At 50.6% G+C, this 21,844-nt stretch overlaps 2 protein-coding genes across 2 annotated transcripts; one reads left to right on the forward strand and one right to left on the reverse strand.

Annotated features, from left to right (window-relative positions):
* The first annotated feature begins 610 nt into the window (after nt 1-610).
* On the forward strand, nt 611-6,565 carry CEP68 (centrosomal protein 68). The gene is made up of 6 exons (XM_058020599.1): nt 611-1,016; nt 1,810-3,342; nt 4,430-4,552; nt 4,778-4,874; nt 5,340-5,495; nt 6,199-6,565. The coding sequence occupies exons 1-6, from the start codon at nt 633-635 to the stop codon at nt 6,228-6,230; spliced, it is 2,325 nt and encodes a 774-aa protein (XP_057876582.1). The 5' UTR covers nt 611-632; the 3' UTR covers nt 6,231-6,565.
* Nucleotides 6,566-7,419: 854 nt separating this feature from the next.
* Nucleotides 7,420-20,960, reverse strand: RAB1A (RAB1A, member RAS oncogene family). Its single transcript, XM_058019826.1, is given in 6 exon segments — nt 7,420-9,472; nt 9,710-9,841; nt 10,849-10,944; nt 12,285-12,380; nt 14,444-14,516; nt 20,575-20,960. Coding segments are annotated over 6 exon segments (981 nt in total). The 3' UTR covers nt 7,420-9,274.
* Between the last annotated feature and the right edge of the window lie 884 nt (nt 20,961-21,844).

A 21,844-nucleotide genomic window follows, 5' to 3' on the forward strand; every position in this document is an offset into this window, starting at 1 on the left:
CTCCTCACTCAAGCCCAGTCAGTGCAAGATTTTCCATTAATTAAATAATTTCCCAATGAGTTAATTTCATGAATTGAGGTAGAAGCTGCAGAGCTGAGCTCCAGGTTTGAGTTTTACAGCCTTCTATCTCCCTCTCTAACTTTTTATAGCTGCTTCTTGCTTCTGGGTGGCTTCTGCTTCAAGGTTTTGGGTTTGTATCTTTAGAAAACACTCGGCTTTCCACCCCAACAGCTTCAGGGCTCAGCCACGCCAGGAGGTGCTTCATGTCCTGGTTAAGGATGTCTCACTCGAGCCCAGTGACCTCATGGGGCACAGAGTGTTGGGGACATTGGCCATCACTGCCTGGTATAAAGCCCAGGTTTGTTCTTGGCATGGCCAGAGCTGGAATGAGATTTTCCCTGTGTGTCACATCCCTGGAAGCAGAAAATGCTGCTGAGATGGGAGAGTTTGCTCTCACCGCTGCCCCACCTGGTGCACCAAGATGCTCCTTTATGAATTTCGGGGTCTCACCCTGATCTTGCTTCAGCTCTTTGTTATTGGGCAAGCCCGGTTTCCTGGCACGGAGACAAGGGGGGACGCTGAGATGCCATTGCTATGTGTTCCAGAGAGCCCGAGGAAGGAGCTCTGTGCTGATGGCCGTGGGTGCGGGCAAATCGCCTTCTGAAGAGTCCCTGAGCGGGCAGGCCGAGGGCGATGGGCGGTGGGACGGCGCGGACACGGAGATGGAGTTCCCGGAGCCGGTAGGGGGCCCGCACCGCCTTCTGGGGACAGAGGAGGCCGAGCCCGGCCTGCAAGGGGCAGAGGGTGTGCCAGTGAGCAGGCACGGTCACAAGGCCACCGATGTCACCCACGGAGGCTCCAGCTGCCGCCCAGACGTGTCTTCAGCATCTGCACCCGGATTTCCCAGAGCGAGAGCAAACTCCTCCGGAAAAGGGGTGTTGGTGGATAGAGCTGCTGATGGTGGCCCTGTGCCTTGTCGAGTTGGCCACTGGTTCCTCTCCTCAGAAGATCAGCAGGTGGGTTTGTGCCTGCAGGTGGGAGGGTTTGTGCCTGCAGGTGAGAGGGTTTGTAGCTGCAGGTGGGAGGGTTTGTGCCTGCAGGTGAGAGGGTTTGTAGCTGCAGGTGAGAGGGTTTGTAGCTGCAGGTGAGAGGGTTTGTAGCTGCAGGTGAGAGGGTTTGTAGCTGCAGGTGAGAGGGTTTGTAGCTGCAGGTGAGAGGGTTTGTGCCTGCAGGTGGGAGGGTTTGTAGCTGCAGGTGAGAGGGTTTGTAGCTGCAGGTGAGAGGGTTTGTAGCTGCAGGTGAGAGGGTTTGTAGCTGCAGGTGAGAGGGTTTGTGCCTGCAGGTGAGAGGGTTTGTGCCTGCGGGTGTTGCTGCACCACCAGGAAGTCCCAGGAGTTTGTCAGGGCTCTCCCAGCAAGGGCTTTCCATCTCTCCCAGCCAGAGTGTGCCCTGTCTAGGCTAAGATGTGTGGTGGGGAGGGGCTTGGGCTCCAACAGCCAAGCTGTAGCTTCCATTCCACGTTGCCAGTGCAGAGCTGGGAACTTGCTCAGGACAGTGCACTTTAGATAAGCCTCTTGCTGCTGCAGCTTCCCAAGCCCTTGAGATGCCTTTCCTTAAAAGCAAGCCCTGCTCTGAGCAGCTGCAGGCCATCCCACAGAGGGAACAGGGTTCCACTTCCAGCCTCAGCTCCTGGCAGGTCCAGGTTGGGCTTTTATCTCCATATTCCAGCACAAAGGACCCTTTTGTCCGGATGTTTCATTTCCTGCATGTCTCTCTCTCCCTTTCCTTTTCCATCCCGCCCTTGAGCAGGTGAAGGATTCAGGCGGCTGGGGCCCGGTGTCCAGCCCAGCCAGCTCTGCCGAGGAGAGCGTCCCTGCTGGCAGCCGCCGTGGTGCCCACGTTGGCCGTCGGAGGCAAAGTCTGGGAGCTCCGTCCCCGTGTCCTTCCACGGCGGAGCTCCTGCGGCCCCAAACCCCGCCCAGCCCCGAGAGCGCCCTGCGGAGCCGCTCCGTGCTGAGCCTCTCTGCCCTGTCCTCAGAGGGGAGAGGCCCGTCCGAGGAGCCGTGCGGCAGCGTGCCAGCCAGCACGGCTGTCCCCTCTGCGGCCAGCACGGCTGTCCCCTCTGCGGCCAGCACGGCTGTCCCCTCTGCGGCCAGCACGGATGTCCCCTCTGCGGCCAGCACGGATGTCCCCTCTGCGGCCAGCACGGCTGCCCGGGACCTGCGCTGCCCATGGCGGGTGGAAGGCCGGGCCCTGCAGAGGCGGGAGCCCCCCGGCGCTCTGCTCGATTACCGCGGCTCCGTGGGGCGCGTCCGGGAGATCTCCTCCTACCAAGCCGATTACTGGGCCTGTGCCATTCCGGATTCACTGCCCCCATCTCCGGACCGCAGCTCACCCCACTGGAACCCCCACAAGGAGTACGAGGACTTGCTGGACTATGCTTACCCACTGAAGCCGAGGTACAAGCTGGGAAGGATACCGGAGCCTTTCCTCCATGACTCGGGAATAGGTCTGGACAGCTTTTCGGCTTCTCCTGAGGGCGTGTCCAGGTCCGCCAGCATCTACGGCCGAGCTGGGCAGGCTCAGGGAATCAGAGAAAACGGACTTTGGGAGTTTGTGGCCTCTGCAGAGAGATTCTCCACCCCGAGGCCTGGAGAAAGAGCCTGCTCAGGAGCTGTCTCATGCTTTGAGCCTTCACCTATTGCCAAAGCATCATTTGGAAGGAGTTCTTCCTCTCACCTTTCCAGAGGTTTTGCTAAGGATGTAAGGGTGGAATCATCTGGGCCAAGGTCCCCTGGGCGCCCTGCTGCCGATGGGAGAAGCTGGGATACCAGAGGAAGCCCAAACCACACAGGGCAGGTAAAAAGCACCAGGAGGTTTTTACCCACCACAGGAGTGCTCCCCCTGAGGAAGGAGTGGGAGACTGATGAAGAATTTCTTTCCCTGCCTCCAAGACTGAAGGAGCTGGAAAGGCTGGCTCAGTTTTTGTCCAATCTTTCCTTAACTATAAGGATGCCTGGGCATGACCACCACAACCTTCCACATCAGAGCACCAGCAAGGAGCCCCTTTCATCTAGGCTGGCTCCTTTTGAAGAAGAGAGAGGTGGGGATGACAGAGGGAATGCCGAGGGTTACACTGGGCTGTGGCGGCACCGCAGCTCCCGAAAGCCCAGCTGGGAAAACACAGAATCGTGTGGCTGGAGCCACAGGGATCCTCCCTGCGGGCTTCATCTGCCAGCTGCTCTCAGGGACACACAGGATGGGATGTGCCTGGATGAACCGCGGGTCAAGGGGCATCCAAAGAAGAGCCAGCAGAGCGAGTCCCTTATCCAGTGTGTTAAGGTAGGCTGAGACCAGAAATAAAGTTTGTTCCGGGAAGATCTCACATAAAGTGTGCCTGTCTTTATGGCAGGATTAATTAAAGCTTCCCGTTCTGCATGATGTGTCCTGCCTGGCAGCTGGTGGTAATTTATGCAGGGGGGCTCAGCAGAGCAGATAATTCCTTCTGATGGAGCAGGAGCCCATCCTGCCTTCCCTGGGGCTCAGTGTCACAGACCAGGCTGGGTGGAGATGTCAGCTGGGTCCCCCAGCCCACACGTCCTGCAGTGCTGCTGCACTGGGCAGGAGCTGCAGCAACTCCTAAGGGTTTCCTGGTTGTTTTGTGGATTATTAAATTCATCCCAGCACTGTGCTCCCACCCTCCTCTCCATCTTCTTCCCACCCTAGTGCTGGGACAAATTTGGAAACGACGCTAGGCTGTGTGCACAGGAGTGTTATCATGCACATAGCTGCAAACTCATCTCCTCCTCTGGTATGGAAATAACTCTGTTGATTTAAAAGCATCTTCTCTGTATTTGTCATGCCAAATTGCAATGGCAGAGAAAAGCACTGCTTTATGGCAAACTCCTGAGGAGCAGGAACAGGTCTTGAGCCTGATTTTGGTGCCAGCAGAGGCCCCTGGGTTTCATGCAGCATCTTACAAAAATAATCCCTTACTGAGACGCTTTAAAAATAAATGAAAGCACTTAATTGAACGAGACAATCCCTTGGGGAAACCAGCTGCAAATTAACTGTATGGCTCTGGTGAAGAGGATGAGGATTCCTCCTGGGCTGGGAGGCACTGGAGGCCAACCTCTCCTTCAGCCTGGGTGCTAGCAGCCTCCAGCACCTCTCCATGCAGACATTTCATGCTGGCCCTCAATTCTTGCCCCTCGGTGAGTGCTGGAACTGTTCAGGAGTTTAAGGTTTTTTTGCCTTTTTCCCATTGGCCTCTTGGTTTCCCAAGCTTAGGGATGTTTGTGTTCCAGGGTCAGAGAGAAACAGGGAACAGACGCTTTCCAAAACACCACTGGCTCACCTCTTCATGTCCCTGCGCCATCGCTGTTGCAGAAATAGATCAGTGACCCCTTTTTTATGCTTTGTTGAGCAGATGTTTTGCTGCCAGCTGGAAGAGCTGATCCACTGGCTGTACACGGTGGTGGATGTCACTGGCAGCTGGGTGCCACCCTCGCCGGATGCCGACAGCGTGTTGGCATCGCTGCACCGCTACCTGGTGGGTGTCACCCTTGCTCTGCCTCCTCCCCTCTCCTGTGCTGCAGGCAGCAAGCAGTGGGAAGCCAGGCATCACTGGAATGGTCCAGGGTGTTCTGCGTTTGCCAAGCCAAGTTTGGGAGCACCAGGAACCTGCTTGGCAGAAACTGCTCCCTGGGCAGCCTGCCACAGGTGTGTGTTTCAAAAACCCTCCTAAGAAACGCTGCTCTTCTCCTTGCTGTGCCAGGAGTTCAGGAAGGATGTGGCCGACCACCGGAGCCTGACTGAGAGCGTGCTGGAGAGGGGAGAGGCTCTCCTGGACTGCATGGCATCGAATTCCCCAGGTGAGGAGGAGCCCTAGTGTGGGGCTGCTCATGGACACAGGTGATGCTGGCTAGAGCATCTGCCCCCCAGAATCCCTGACCAGCCTGGCCAGCACCACAGCACACAGAGTGGTTGCTCTGGTGATTTGGAAGAAGGGATTTCTAAAGGGTGGGCTGTAGCTGCAGTCACCAAAGGGGTTTTGGAGGTCGAGTGCTGTGTTATGGATGGGCTTTCTTGCACACTTCCAAAGATTTTCTCTAGGACCCCCTATTTCTGCATCTTCATGATGAACCTGGAGCCTCCTGGGTCAGTCCCCACCCCCTGCCAATGCTGCATCACAATGGGGATGGGATGAACAGCACATTATTGATTTTTAACACTTGATTTCCTTCCAAAGTCTGCCTGGAGCAGCAGAACTGTCAGCTCTGACAGACACTGAATTATCGCAGTCCTGTCACCTCCATTCAGGCATTTTTGCTTTCCAGCTCTGAAGGACACGCTGGCTCTGATTGCCCAACAGTCGGAGGAGCTGGAGAGCCACGCAGAGCACCTGTACGAGTCCCTGCTGGCTGCTGTGGGCCCCGTGCGGGGCAGGGAGGCGGGGCAGGACATGGGGCGGGCAGCACACGGCTGCTCCCTGGGTAAGCTTGGGCAAAGCAGCCTGGCTGCAGAGGCACAGAGGGGAGGAAGCACCGCAAGAGAAACTCTCCAATTAGCAAACACCAAACATCAGGCTCCGTTGTTATTCCTTTGATTCTGTTTGGGAAGCCTGAGAAGGCAGCAGGGAGACTCAAAATAGATGCCTGGTCGTGTTTAACCGTGTCAGGGAAAGAGCAGGGCGGGTGAACCAGCTGATGACACCCAAGAGCATGAGGGGAGCGATGGCACCTCCGCAGGGACTGGGCAGGCAGGTCCCTGTCACTCAGGACTGGGGGATGGCAGCAGGCCAGCACAGACACCTGCTCTGCCCAGATCCCTTGCACAGCACATGGGAGATGAGGAAGGCTACATTCTGGTTTTTTATTTTCTCAGAAACATTGTGGTTGCAGCATAATGGTGGGGAAGGGAAGCAAGTGATTTCAGGTATAGGGGCTGGAAAACTTGTTTGCTTATTTGTTGACCATCTCCCTTCAAAGAAAACTGGAGGCAAGTGTTTCAGGGGTGCCAGCCTCTTGGAAGAGAAAAAGTGTCTTAAGTAGCGTTTGGTTTGTTGTGGTTTTTGAATTGCTGCCTCTACCCAGCTGTACTCTCTGCACTGGTGAGATGGGGGAATAGAGCATGGGGCTTTCTTTCTTTGTCAGACTGCAGGCAAAGCACAGCACCAAACACCTCATTTTATTTCAGGTGCTGCCTCTGTCAGACCTAGGCTGCGTTAGCCAATCTCAGGAGGGCTGAGAAGAATTGCAGCAAGCACCAAACCACCTCCATCACCTCTCCAGAGGTGCCAAAATCTGTGTCCAGTTGCCCACGGGGCTGATTGCAGCGTGGGTTTGTGCCATGGCTTGAGAAAGGTGCTCCATACAGCAGGTGTGCTGGGATGTCCAGAGTTGTGTAAGGAATGTACAGCTGGCCTTTTCTGGTTTGTTTTTTTTAATAGCTTCCCTTTTTTATTGAAGTGGGCTGTTCTGTGTTAGCAAAATGTCAGGAAGTTTTTTAACTGAGCAATCCATAGTGTGCCGTGCGCTCGCTAAGTAAAGCCGTGTGATTTTAATAGCCCTGTTCTCATGGTTTGTTTATGCTCGTCAAAAATAGTTGTGAGAAGCCAAGAAATAGCAAACTCAAGGCCTGTTTATAATTACCACTCCCTGCTGAAGCAGAGCCTACTTAACTTTCAATTTTGTTATTCATAAACACAAAAAGCTGTAATAATGAATCCAAATAAAATAATAAACAAGGGAGTTCAGGCAGGGAGGAGCCAGGTTCTGTGTAACCTGCTGCTGGCAGGAGCGGGGTTAGTGCTCTGCTGGTTTCCTGGGGTGAAGCTGTGCCTTCCCCCCTTCCAGCTACTGCAGTTAAGTCAGTGCTGAGAACATTCATCAAGGGTTTCCACACCCTTTCCCCAACAGAAAAAGGGCAGCTCTGAAGCAGCATAAGGTAAGTGGCCAAAAAAAGTCACAGAATGTGGTACTTGGCTTTAATTAACCTTTAACCTGAACAGCAATGATGTATTCTGCACAAGAACACAATGATTTCCTCCCATTCCTATGAACAGAACAGAGAGAAGTTTCTGTTCTGTACAAGTAGAAGGTGAAAGCAAAGTTAAACTGAAGCAGTTACAGCAAATAATTTGTTGGGGTTTGTGGGGGAGGGTTGGTATTCTCCCATCTTCTACATCCTTGGCTTGAAGGGCAAATTTTCTGGCCCATTGTGGCAAAAATATTCAATATTTCAGCTCACGGGTAAAAAACAACAGTGCCTTTTCCCAGGAGTTGTAGGCCTGCTCTACCCTCACCACACAGCTCAGCCTGACAAGCCCAGGCTTCAGCACAGAACAGCACTGGCCCAGTGACCCACTGGTGACTGAGGGGGAAACAAAGAACCACCAAACACCTGGTGTAGCCCAACTGGTTTTGCAATGCTTTTATTACTGTATATATTAACATTGGTTTGGATAGTAGGTAGCAGGCATCTCGACATTGAAGTTCATTTGTGCACTCTCTGCAGGGAAGATGTTTTACCCTCAACACACCTCCTTCTGCTTCACTTCCTGATCTCAGCAGCACTCACTGCTCCTCCTGCTCCTGAGGAGCAGCAGGTCACATTTATAATGAATTATACCAACAAGCACATCTCTACTAGAAAGCACATCACTTTATTGTGAAGGTCTCAAGTGGAAGAGTTCAACTTAACCATGACAATACTTTATGTATTACAATTGCCTGTTGATTTATGCAACTATGTTGAAGAAAGCTGTTAGCCAAAGTCACCCCCCCCCAAAAAAAAAAAAAAATCAGAGGATATTTGCACCAGTTTTAGTTTATACCTCACAACATACCTAGGCTATATTTTTACTATCACAGGGTGTATTTACTACTAGGGGAATGTTACATGGTCTTTCAAACATGAGACTATTTACAGAATAGGCTGAACATTTGAGTTTAGATAAAGCTGAACAATTTTACATGTATAGGAAGTGTTATAGGCTAGCTTTCCTGTGGCTTTTAGCTAGACATCAGGCACTAATGATTTGATTAGCTCTGTACAAAGAATCACACACCATCCAAAACCTCTTGGCTGCTGGTTAGTTCCAAATTGTTTGAGAAAGCGCCTACTTTGAGCAACAGTATGGTGGGGGCCTTGCTATCCCCATGTCACCCTCCTGGTGCCTCACTGCAGAAGGGAACAGAAGCTAAGCTGTTGCACTACGTCAGAAGGTACTGATTAAAAGAGGATGGAATTAACAGTATATAGAAAAGACATAATATACTGGTAGAAAGTCATACCTCCTCAAGGTTTCACTGAAATCATTCACGTTAGGGAAACACTGTTCTCTCGCCTGCTATGCAAAGCTGACGGGAATTCCCTACAAAGAGTCCTTGAGAAATAAATTAGGTTCCAAGACTAAGTTAGGGAACTGTTGTACATTCAGAGTGCATTATGCCTCATGAACCTTGGCTGGGTGTTTCTGGTACAGCACTCGTGCCTTGAGCACCATGACAGCTCAGGCTTTGGGGCCACAGTCACTGGGCGAGTTGCAGGGAAGGTCTGAGAGCCATGGCTGCACACACAGATATGTTGTTTTGTGCACAATGCAAGCCTGATTTCCCCCTTAGCCATACAAATTAAGACAATATTTATCACCATACAGTTTGATATTACTTCCAATAAGTACAATATTTATTAAACATTTCTTCAGTTTTGTTACATATTGTGCAACAAATTACAATATTCTGCAGCCACAAATTATATGCAGAGTATGAAGAAACTATTAATCAGATAGTGTGATCTCTCCATTTATAATTCTACAAGAAGGAACTAGCAAATCAGATCTTACATATATCTTACTAAATTTTATGCATGGAAAGTGACAGACACTGTTGTGCTGTTTGATACAAAATGGCTAAACTTCATCTTCAGAAGACTAAACCTGACATCTAAACATGCCAATAGAAACATCAAAACAAAAATACATCCTAACCAACCACAGGAAACAGTCTGGTATCAGGAAAAGCAACAAGGATTACACGTTTATAAACCAGCACACAAAGGTTTAAAACAGTTCTGAAAATGAAGTTAGCTGTCTTGAGTCAAGGGAATAAAAAAAGTCAGTATTGACCATTTACAATCTCTGACCTTTGTGGAGACGGTAAGAATCTGTTGTAGTGCAGCTACATACAGTACAATTCAGGCAAATTTTTTTTTTCACTTGGGTTCAGATTGCAAATTCATTGTTGTGAGACAAAAGGGGGGGAGGCAAGTTTTAGCAGCAACCTCCACTAGACTGCTTGACTGGAGTGCTCTGAATTTTAACATTGGACTTCTCTGCACCACCAGCTGTCGCTCCCGGGCCCATTCGTTTTTTAATCTCGGCAGCCATGGTCATGAAAGACTGTTCTACATTTGTGGCATTCTTTGCACTGGTTTCCAAAAATGGAATTCCAAGAGAATCTGCAAATTCCTGCAAATTGAGAAACAGTGAACAGTAAGCTCATACGCAGGTTCATACCTCACCTCATTTCCTGGAGCACCACTGGATAACTCACAAGTTCCTGGATCCCACCCCACACCCCATGTCCAGTCTGAGTTGCAGGGCAGGAGGTCATTAAACTGCCCCCATTTGTGGCACCAGGACACCTCTGTGCATGACAAACCAGAGCAGGGGCTCAGCCAGGCAAACCCACAAGTCCCAACATACCTTTGCTGTTGTATAGTCTACTACTTTCTTTGTGGTCAGATCACACTTGTTCCCCACCAACAACTTGTTGACGTTTTCACTGGCATAGCGGTCTATCTCCTGCAGCCACTGCTTGACATTATTGAAAGACTCCTATGAGATAAGAGAACTGTAAGCAAGGCCCTTGATGGAGGGGAAAGTTCTGCACTATCCCTTTGGTCATGACCAGCAAAGAGTATGAAGCACTGCACTTATCCATGTGATGGATCCATATGATAGAGTCACAACCATGGGAGAGGACTCTCCAATCTGCCCAACTCCCCTGATGGCCCTGGGACAGGCTGGTCACCACAGGGGCCATCCAGCTCCTGTTCCCAGCCCTACACAGTCAGCCCTTCCTGCACTCTTCCCCCTATTATTTTTCCCTGCTCCAATATATTGAATATTCTACATCTTCTACCATCTGGGGCTCTTCTTCCTCCTCTTGTAGCAGAGATAAGAGATGTGGCACACAGCTGACACCAGATGCATCCCACATTCACTAAGCATCAGGTGCTACATGCAAGCCACCTTGTGGCAGATATGCTGGAACAACCTCTGACTCCAGAAATGCTGGACTGATACTCCAGTGACTGAACACAAGTGTTCTTTTTCTATTAATTCAGGAAACCCTATACTTCCCAAGTGCCTTTCAAACAACTGCACCAGTTCTTCAGAGATCCTTTCAGAGAAAACACTGGCTCAGTTGTATCTTGCACCCAGGCTGGCAATTTTCTGTTCCAAATGCCAGCCTTTACTGCAGACCACAGTTCAAGTACATTCAGAAATCTTTCAACAATTTCCATCAGTAACTCAGATTTCCTGCTACCAAAGGCAAGGTGAGAGGTATTCACACAAGACAATTAGTTACCTGTTCGCCAACGTTTCAGGTTAAGCCTAAGATACAATTGCTTAGGAGCCACAAATCCCACTGCTCTATTTCTGTGTTTTATTTCTGCCAAACCAGAGGCAAACACATACATTTAGCTTAATGTATGTGATAAGCCTTAACACAGCCTGTAGAACTCTGTCACTGTCTCCCTTAAGAGGGGCCCAGCTGTTAAATTCCCAATTTACTCATCAGCCTGGAGAAACCATGCAGGTCCAGGTTTAACACATACCTGATCTGTAACATCATACACAACTATGATGCCATGAGCTCCTCTATAGTAACTGGAAGTGATAGTCCGGAACCGCTCCTGTCCCGCCGTGTCCCACTGCAAGACAAAGGACAGGGTCAGCTCCTGCAGCGTGGCTCAGCAGTGCTCACACCAGCTTCCAGAAACAGCTCAGCAGAGCAGCCATCCCACTGCAACCACAGCCACAGCAGGGCTCTGGGGCTGTACACACCAAACAGGATTCGAGGAGATCACACATTTTAACTGAGAATTACACTCTGTACGTACTTTTCTAAAGTGCTCATTTGTTTGGTTTCAGCCAAGTGTAGTCCAGAGATCTCTCTGGGGAAAACATTAAGCAGCTCTGACCCATGAAGAAGCCATGGTTCAATGGTTAGAAGAGCAAACACAAGCCAGGACTTGAAAACCTGCTAGGAATAAGGTCAGAGAGCTGCAGGTCTCTAACATGACCACTCCCTTCAACTTTCTTGGCACACAGGCTTCAGCAAAGGTATTTAAAGGCAAGAACTCAAACCAAACTTGATTCCCTTCTCCTGCTGGGAGAGTTAAGAAAGGACATAAGGCACTTGACTTCTTCTCCCACCCAGGACGGGAGCAGGACTCACCCAAACATTTCTCTCCCTGGAGCTGTGTCAAGAATAGCACTGGCTGTGTATTAAAAACAGACTTCACAGACAGACTTCAGCAGTAACAGCATTCCTAGTAGGCTGCTCTGTGCTCAGGACAGTTACATTAGAGACTGGAAGCTCAAGCTTCTGGCTGTAAGCTGGACTCTGCTCCACAACACTGAATCCCTGAGTCATTGCCTTCAAGTCCTGAGAGCCTCAGCCTGAGCTGGAAGCAGTGGCTGACAAGGATTGTCTGACCTTGCACAGATATTAAATTTCATCACACCAGTCACCCTTCTAGAGTGCTTCAAGATTAAAGAATTGCCAAGTCTCTTCTCCTGTTTATTCCAAGTGAAAGGCCAAAAGCATAACCAAAAAACACTGCCCAGTGCTAAGGCAGCCAGGCCAGTTACAAGCCTTTGTGTCAGTTTTTCCATTCAGGTCAACAAAAGCAGTTTCCAGCACTTAAGACAGTGCAGCAGCCTGGTAGTAGCAGCTGCTGTGGAATTCAGGCGTCTTGGACAACTGTGTGGTATTCCTGCACTTACACAAATCCTGGCAAAATACTGCAGAACTACACCAGTTCTGATATGGGAGCACTTCAGCACAGAATCTCCTCTTCCAGGCCTTGATAATAAGCACCCTTCTTTAAAGACAGGTAAGTCTTGCAAAAAACTGCCTCACCTCTTGGAACAGGGAAAATACCCCTTGTATTTCAAAGTGTTTTAAAGTACAAAATGACCAGTAGCTGTGGATATAACTCGTGCTCCAAGAGACTGGAGCACACAGGAGTTGAGAAATACTACTTACTATCTGAAGCTTGATTGTTTTCCCATCTAGTTCTATAGTTCTGATTTTGAAGTCCACACCAATCGTGCTGATGTAACTTTCTGTGTACGTGTCATCCTAGGAGAGAGAGTGAACATAAGTCAAGGCAGCTGCACCTCTTCTGCAGTCACCTACTTCATTTTGCACCAGTCAGACAAAGGTACTTAATTTCCTTGTAAAACCAGCCTGATCTCTCATGGCAAAGTCCAGGAGGTGGCCAAGCATTTCCACCAAGTATTTACTTTTCAAAAATTCTGCAGCTTTTAAAAGCACCAATCAGAACCAGTCAAAAAAAAAGCCTCTTTTCTGGAAATCCTATAGTGTCAAGTCCCTGTGAGCTGCAGTGTAAAAAACAGTCTTTGCTCGTGGTGGCAGACTGAAGGTCTACTTATAATAGCCACTCAAGTTATTGAAACACATCACATTTTTATTTTCCTTTGATGGCTTTTGATCTGTGTTACACAGCAGCTACCCAGAACAAGTCAGAGGCTGTCTCAGTCCCACCTGAGTGTCAGATGCTCTGCTGCTGCAGCTGGTTGCTAAGGCAGGTTAGAGTTACAGCTGGAGTGCTCGTGCTGAGGCTGAGGCCTCTGCTCTGCAGCCCGTGTCGATACAGGAGGGAAGGCACTGCCTCAGCAGCTTGCAGGGACCTGACTGCAGTCTCCAACAGGCCTCAAGGCACACAGAAACTGCTGGGTCAGTCTTTGCTACCTTCTAGTGACTGCCAGCTTGTCAGCATGAAGGAGGTTTCTACTCCTAAAGTACCAAAGGGTGCAGCTTCACATACATGTACCACAAAAGGCTTTACGCAACCAGTAGGTATCACAAAAAGCAAGGGATTCCTCTGGGCTGTGAATGGAAGACATCTTAGGTAATACATCCAAGTAAGAATAAAGTATTAAGCCCTTCAGAATGACATGACATTTGTTTCCTTAGCATTTCAGTACTCCAAAGGGTATGTCTGAAAAGCCTGAAGAAGTTTAAACTACAGCAGCAAGAAAACACAGGTGTGGTATGCTGTGGTAATTCCTTATGTCAGGGTAAAACAGTTTAGTTGGAAAAATGCATCTCAAAAGGAAAAGGCTACTCAGCTGCAGAAACATCAGATAACAGAGCACAAACTTAAGCTAGCTATCAAAAAACAAAAGTTGGATTATTCACATGAAGCCAAATTAATTCAAAAGTATCTGCAAGAGAAGCAGGTTAGACCACTCTGGGAGTACTGCTCCAGCTGTGGTGTCACTTCCAACCCACTGCCTCCCTCCTGGGAGCAGAGCAGGTGACATCCTCCTGCTGTTTGTCCTGCTACCAACATCAGCCACAATGGCTTTAAGTGAGGCTGTGTGTACACACAATCATTAATTCACATTAATAATTCCAGGTACAACAGGCTCGTTGCAGAGGTGCCCAGAGGAACTGCTCAGGCTGTGCAAACAAAGCCATCACCTTGCAGCAGTGCCACACTCAAGTTTTGAAGTTCATGCCCCATATCCTGCTTCCCTCCTCTCCTCCCAGGGACACGGAAAGCTGACCTTTGGCACAGACACAGATAAGGAGTTCACTGGACTTCAGCTTTTTCTACCAAGAGCTATCAAACCCATTTTACATTTTCTTGCTGACAGGAAAACTAGAGCCAGAACAGCTCACCAGCAATTTTAACATTCACTATAGAAAGCAGAAGGCCTTATTATTCCTCGAGTATTATTTACATTACTTCTCTGACTAAACAACTGGTAGGTCTTTTTACTGCAGATATCAAACTTCATCTGCTTGAAATGTTCTTATCAAGTAGTAACTGATCAAGGTCTGTACTCCTCATGCCTAAGGGCACACTCCCAGAATTCCTTCCATCCTCAGCATTCTACCACTACTGTAATGATGGAAGTTAAATTAAGGTACCTCATTCTCAAGTAACAGGAAAATTAGAATTAATCTTAGCTGGACATGTTATTGATATTATTTCTTTCCAATTTAGTGAAACAATTACATCAGATAGAGGCAAATTTAAAAGACAGGAGGACTTTGCAATACTATACTTATTCTTGGGTATTACCAGGCCTGTCAGACATCAGCCCTGCTACCTGAAGGGAAGCTCTTGCTAAAGTACCTCTTTTACATAGTTTCCAAGCATGATCACTTACTGCAAACCTAAGTAGAAGGCAAGATTTCCCAACACCGGAGTCTCCAATCAGAAGTAGCTTGAATAAATAGTCACTGCAGAAGGAAAAAAAAAAATTAGGTCACTTAATGAAAAACACTGTCAAAAAAGAAGTTCCTTACAGCCAGTAAATTACGACTTTTGAGATGGGTAAATTAATTCCCCGCTAGGGAAATCACCTACAACTCCAAGCTCCTCTATTCGGTTTAGAAATTCACAATTTACTCGGTAAGGGAAGTGAGAGGTAGGTGCTCTGGGCACAGCATTGTTGTGTGGAACTCGCCTCCCTGGGAAGTTACTCTGAGGATACGAGAGGGACTGTCAGCAGGAGTAGCACAGTCCTACCTCAGCCTTTGTGGTCTGGCTGAGATGGAAACCGTGCCTGCAAGTGAATGCAAGCCCCCCGTCTGGCTGAGGAACTCGGTAACACACAGGAGGCGCTAACAGCCTGCTGCCCTCCAGAGGCATTGTCTTTGCTTCTCTGGACTCGGGGTTGGATTCCACTGCCCAGCTTCACCAACACCAGGGAGCTGCCAAATGCAGCCATTTCTTTCCTCAGTGCAAGTTACTCATCTTTAGTTCCAGCAGAATGCAACAGCACAACTGAATACCCACCTTCCCCAACAGACTATGAGCAGTGACCAATACCACACCTGCCTTTCAGGAACTAAAGCAAAGCTCAAGTCATTCCCAGATGAGGATACATCTCTGGGGGATGTCAGGTGTGGTATCAGTAAATCTCAAGATACACTGGAAGAATTGACAAATCTTGTGCTTAATGCTGAGTTTTCCCAGCATTAAAGAATAAGCACAGAGTCACCGACCAGCCTATATTTACACTTCAAAGAGTAGAGAAGATTTCACTGTTGGCAAAATATGAGGTTTTCTGTTAGTCCTAAGACTAATGGGGAAATTTCAAGCTAGAGAGCAATTAACAGAAAAATAACAACCCACCATTACACAAGTTATTTTGCTCCTCAAGTACTACACTAACTCATTCTCAGCTGACAACTCTTCGGCCCTGTAATGGCCCAGGACAAAGTCCTCTTCTCACTAAACCACAACAGCCATATTTCTATGTCCCCTTAAGCAAGGAGAGGTAAAGATTAAAGATATGTCGAGTGCCTGAAGTCCACTGTCCCATCTATTATTCCCTAGAATCGCCACTGCCACTGGCTGGCAGGAATCCAGGCAGGAAACTGCATCCATGGCCAGCTGATAACAGCCCAGCAGATGGCCAAGCCAGCTTCTCACCACTCCTGCTCAAGTGCCTCTCACCTGCCTGGGCCCAGGCTGCAGAACACACCCAGCTGGAACCTCCAGTCTCTGCAGCACTCCTGCCAAGGCTAGAGAGGAGTCAGAAGTGCTAAATGTAGCAACTAATAACCCAATCCTTAAAAATGTACAGCTAAAAGCACTACAGGGATGGGAAAAAAGTCAAAGGATACCTAGCAGTTTATAGTCACAGAATTCACCACTCCACCTGTCAAGTCACGTAATACCACAAGGCAAGATGGCTTTAGGAGAATGACAACTAACCCCAACTGTTCAGGGGACCCAAGGTACATCACCCCACAACCCACACATCTCAGTAGCTTTGAGCTGGCTGAAGCACCACTACAGACCAGAAAACTTCTCACCCCCAATAACAGGAGAAACTCTGCAACCTGGAGAGCAAAGTAAAGTATGAGGGCTCCAGGACCTGCTCCACTGTTACACCTTGCCTTGCCTTCCTCCCCACCACTGTGCCTCAGCTTTCACTCAGCTCCTTCCAACTCCAGCAGGAAGTTTGTGTTGCTCACTTCCCTACAAACAGAATTTTCAGCAACCCTGAAGTCAAATTATTACTTACAGCTTGTAGCATGTTATAATACCCTTGAGAATGTTAAAACAAGAATATTGGCACTGTATTGCCTTCAGTAAAATTAATGGAAAAAGTAACACCTTCCTGATAGAAGTAAGGCTTAGCTGTGGGTCTGAGATCCACTTAAAAACTTCCACTTGCTTCCAAGAGTAATCCAGGTTTCCCCAGGCCCCAAACATGAAAACTTCTCTTCCTCTGCTACTCCTCGTGCTAGGAGCAGCTCCCAGCCAAACCTCCCCATGAGATCTCTCACCCTTCAGCAGCAAACAAGAGCAGTAACAGTGGGTATGTAACAAATGTTGAGCTAACACAGTGAGACCTCAGAAGCCTTAAGCACTGGATCTGGTATCTTTGCTATTTAGCTGTCCCCTCACTTTGGGCTGCAGTATTTCCAGAATCACAGACACACAGTGGTCTTAAGCCACCCCACCAAAACCAGGGCCAGCACCAGGTGCACGGCTGGAAACAGCCTTCACTGAGTTAGCTCTGCCTCTGACCTTAGAAACAGCTGTTGTGTCACAAAAACCTAATTTTCGTGGCAAGACTTTCATCAGTTTGGGAATGGTGTAAGTAAGACTCTGGGAACTCAGGGTTTTAATTTTTTAAAACAATCCATATTCCAATATTGTAGTGCCTTCCTTTCCAAGTAGAGCTTAAAGTTTTAAAATATACAGCTCCCAAGACCTTTTAAAATATAGCAGGTGCCTATTTAGGGCCATAAGAACCAAATGTGCAGTTTGTTAGAGTGTGATGCTTGACACAGCTCTTAGGGACAGCAACAAAATCAAATAAAATTTTGAAGAGCTATAAAACTTTGCAGAAGCCTATTTCTAGACTGAGCTACACCAATAGAATATTTGGTAAAGGGGTTCAACTGTAGCAATGCATCCAACAAGCCACTCATGTTATTTGGTATTTACTCCTGAAGAGCCACACAAACACTTCTGAAGTCACTGAATTTTGCTCTTTAAATCTGGAAGCTTAAAACTCATCAGCTCCTCTGGTTTAGGGAGCCTTCAAAAAGCTGGCTGAGCTGTGCAGCACAGCCCTCTCCACGCTCCTGGGGAGACAGTGGGAATTCAGGTTAATCATTCAATTATTTCTCACCATTTACATAAGCCAGTCATCCTTGGGTCGTTTACAAGAGCACACTGGAAGAGCATGTGCAGCAAGGCAGGTGGGTATGGTGAGTAAGAGCAAGGCTTTCAAATCCTCCCCATAACTTCCTCTTGCCACAGAGATAAAGGACAAAGATGTTAAATGTAACTGCTTCTTGCCAAAAAAGAAAAAAAAAAAAAAAAAGGCACCTCCAAATCAAGCTGAGGACAGATCTGGCCAAAGCTGTGTGGAACAAGGGACCTGTGGGCCTCTAAGATAGGGCTGTTTATCTAATTTGTATAAGGAGGCATGTGGGGATTTTTTAAATGCCAGGAAGGTTTTATGCCAAAACAGACAAAGCTAGGCAGTCACCTGTCTGCAACAAGAACTGCTGGAATTGGCTTCAATCACTGATGGCAGCTGCAGGTTCACTGTAAACAGGTACAGCAGCCTTGAGCCCCACTCTTGGTGCTACCACCCCAGACATGGTGATGAGGAGGTGCATGACTGTCACTCTGATCACACTCTGTCTGTGTAAGCCAACAGAATCCAGCAGACACAATGCCACTTGGCATGGCACATTGCTGGTTAGAAAGGTTAGAACACAAACACTTCCAGATTATTCCAGCAACCTAGGAGCTGTCACTCAATTGTCACCTACTAACCACCATCAGCCAAGACTGAAACCCACCTCTCTGGTATTCCTAAGCACTTGTGCAGAATGCAGAAAGATCTCCCCCAAGATTTGCTCCAAAACCCACTGAGCTTCCTCACCTGTGCTGGAAGGTATCTAGAACAAGGTCCAGGCAGAACCCTGATCTGATCGAGATCAACTCCTGATCCCACCTGGCTGCTCTGCACAGGCACCCCCAGCGTGTTTGTGCTCCGTGCAAGCGGCCCAAGGGCAGGAAATGCAGAACCTGACGTGATCTAGTCACAACAGAGTCAATATTGACATTCTGCTCACTCAAACACCGGCAGGGAGGGACACAGGGAACACATCCCAGTGCTGGGTGGGCAGATGTTTTCAGAATTCAGCTTCCAAACACTGATTCTAGAATCACATCCACCCCTCTTCAGCTCCTTCACTCCATCTAAAAACTAACAGTCCACGGGGCTGAAGCTCCAAGGAAGCTCTCAGAAGCACAACTCCCCTTCAAACCCTTGCACGAGCAGATCTAACCCTGTGGCTTTATCAGGAAAGCTGAAGGAAGTCGGCCTTTAGTTAGGAATTTCAACTAGCTATGCCACTGACTTCTGATTGAGTTCTGGCCCAGGAGAGAGGATCTGGGGCTGCAGCCTGATCTGAAGCTGTGATAGGGAAGTGAGAACGTCTTACATTATAGGCAAGGCACTTCTGAGAGGGTAAATGGACACATCACTTTGCAGGGAACAGAAGCAGCAATGTCATAATCCCTTAAACCTTATTCCTGTTTTAACAGGGATCCAAGTACACACACCACACTGACAGGTATTTTCTGTCCCTCTCACCACACCCTTCCCATCTCCTCCCCTCATCGTGCTGACACCACCCTCTCAGGAAGTGGCAATTTAACACTTCGAGTTAACGTCCAACTCCAGCTTCTCCTCTTTGTTTCGCTTTCAAGAACCCAGCCGTGCTCACCACCAGGACCAAGAATGAGTCTCTCTGAAAACACCGACCTCAGCACTCAGTACCTCGCTGCAGGGAACCACCCTCTGCATCAGTCTAGAGGCTCATGGACTGCAAGAAAGGCAAAAAAAATCTATGGAAAATGCCCCCTCCAACTCATTTCTCTTAGTGGCCTAACACTCTTTTGAGGCAGCTTTCCCACTACAGAACTCAACAGCCTGCAAGAGAAATTAACTCTTGACAGCCATTAGGACCGTGAGGCACCAGCAGTTTGTTGGGTTTTCATCCACTTCCCACCTCCAGTTACTGTTTTGGTGTGTCCCACAGCTACAGCAGCAAGTTTGTGATGTCATCTTGCCAAGATGTAACTCGAGTTCCTGGCTGTACCTCCTGGGTGTCACCAGCTCCCTCACTAGCCGATGACTACTTGTTTGCTCCTCAGGTGATTTTCATGGACTCACAGTGCCTGCAACCAACCCCACTGACGTAAGCTGAGAGCACAGGAGCCACAGCCACACGAGTCAGGAGCTGAGAGGACAAAATTGTGGGTGCCTTCCAAGAGCAGCTTCCATGGATATCCAGAGCAGCAACGTCACACCACACGTGGATTTTAGTACCAGAGCCACTACAGTGGCATCAGAGGTGACAGTGGCTTCGCCACCCCAAACTGGGGTGCCAGCAAAGCCAGCATCAGTGAAAGGATCCTAAACACACTCGACAAGGCTGAAGAGTTGGAAACACAGCAGCTGATTTTTTAACTTTCTAAATTAAGCTTCAGCCCTTCCTCTAACTCACAGAAGAAAGCCTGGAACAAAATAAAGTTTATTGTTCCCGACAGCCTGGTGGCCGGGACACAGCTCCCCGAGTTTCCAGAACAGAGACATCCCCTGGGAACAGAGCTCAGACAGCCCAACTCCCGAGCAGGTCAGCTAAAGAAAAAGGCCACACTCACCCAAACCCCCCCAAAAACCCCTCGTGTCATCACCAGGCTTTCTCAGCAAGCGCTATTTCAGCTGGAAACAGCCCCAAGAGCGTTCTATTATCGAGTCACAGCGTTGCAAAATCTACATGGGCAAGAAGTGTTTTGCAAGAGCCATGTGACACACACATGACTTGCAGCTAAAGCGAAGGGTGGACCCCTGGCTACGGAGCCGCCGCCGGCCGGGGGATCGGCTTTCACAGGGCGCCGGTGTCCCCCCGGTCACTTGTTGGAGCCCAGGCCCCGCCGTGCCTTCCCGAGGCTCGGGAAAATCGCCGCGGCTGCGCCCCACGGTGCTGCCGGGGCGGCGGATGCCGGTTCCCCGCAGGGCCCCCGTTCCCCCCCCGGCCCCGCCGGACCCACCCCCGGGCGGCCGCGCTGCCTCCCGCCCCCCACCCTCCTCCTCCTCCTCCTCCCCCGCCGCCCTCGGGCCCGGGCGCGGCTCCGCGGGGACCGGGGGAAGGGGGGGGCTCGGGTCCTCGGACTCGCGGGCCCAGCGCGGTCCCCCCGCGCCCGCGGCGCCCCCAGCGCGGCCCCGGGGCCGCCCCGTCCCGCACTCACTATTCGGGGTTCATGCTGGACATGTCCGTGGGGCCCACGGCCCGAGGGACGGCGAGCGCGCTGTGAGGGGGCGGTGCGGCGGCACCTCCCGCCGCCGAGGTAGGCGCTCCGCGGTGCGCTGGTCCGAGGGAGCCGCGATCGCCCGGCGCTCGGCTCGGCCCGTCCGCCCGCGCCCGCTCCGCGGCCTCCGCGCTGCGCCTCAGCCCAAAATGGCCGCCGGAGCCCGACCAGGAAACGGGGCGGCCGCTCGCCGAGCAGCGCTTACATGGCCGGAGGGCGGCCGAGGGGCGCGACGGGAAACCGAGTCCGCGCCGCCGCCTCCTCCCGGCCGCGCCCCCTCCTGCGGACTAGCTCTCCCGGCGGCCACCGCGGCGGCGGCAGCGCATGCGCAATAGCCGGCCTTTCTTCCCTCGGCCCCGTCGGCTCGGAGCGGCGGCCGACGTCGCTGATTGGCCGGGAGGCACGGGCCGGGGGTGACGTCAGCGGGCAGACGTGGCAGCTCAGGCGAGTCAGGGCGCGGGCGGGGTCTCGGCGCGCGGGGCGGGGCTGGGATGGGGCCGGGCCGGGCCGGGCCGGGCCGGGCTGGGCCGCGCCGCGCCGCGCCGCGCCCGAGCTCCATCCCCGGCTACATCCCGGGCAGTTATCCCGGGCTCTTATCCCCGGCGTCCCTCCCCGGGCTCCATCCCCGGGCTCCATCCCCGCCCCAGTCCCTCCTCCCATCTCTCCTCCCGTCCCTTCCTCCATCCCTGCCGGCAGCCCTGGGTCCGTCCCGGCAGGGCGTTCTCTTTCCCGACAGTTCCCTTTGCGGGGCCCGGTTCCCTTTGCGGGCTGCCGGTGCCTCAGCCGGGCCGCCCTGTGCCGGGGCTGCGGGGGCCGGGGGAGGCGGCCCGGCGGGCACAGCGTGCGGAACAAGGCTGCTGGCAATGCGGGCCGGCCTGCGGCTGCGGGGAGGCGGCCCGGAAAGGGAGAGCCCGCTCCGGAGCCCCTCCAGCCGCTCCCCTCCGCGGGCAGCCATGGAGGGAGGCTCTGCCCTCTGAGGCTTTCCCACTTTGAACGTGGGAAGCGCATCTGGAGCAGCACAGGGCATCTTTAGCTCCTCTAAGGCCTGTGTTCTTCACCTGAATTTATAAGTCACTGTCCCTTTTGGCATCTTTTATCAGAAAAATCTGCCATTGCATCTATTATCAAAACTTCTTTACAAGCATTAATCACATTTCACTACATTCTTTAGGCACAGTAAATATTTCTATGCTCTAGTGACTGCTGGGGA

Source organism: Melospiza georgiana, chromosome 3 (genome assembly GCF_028018845.1).
Source record: "Melospiza georgiana isolate bMelGeo1 chromosome 3, bMelGeo1.pri, whole genome shotgun sequence".
Taxonomy (NCBI): domain Eukaryota; kingdom Metazoa; phylum Chordata; class Aves; order Passeriformes; family Passerellidae; genus Melospiza; species Melospiza georgiana.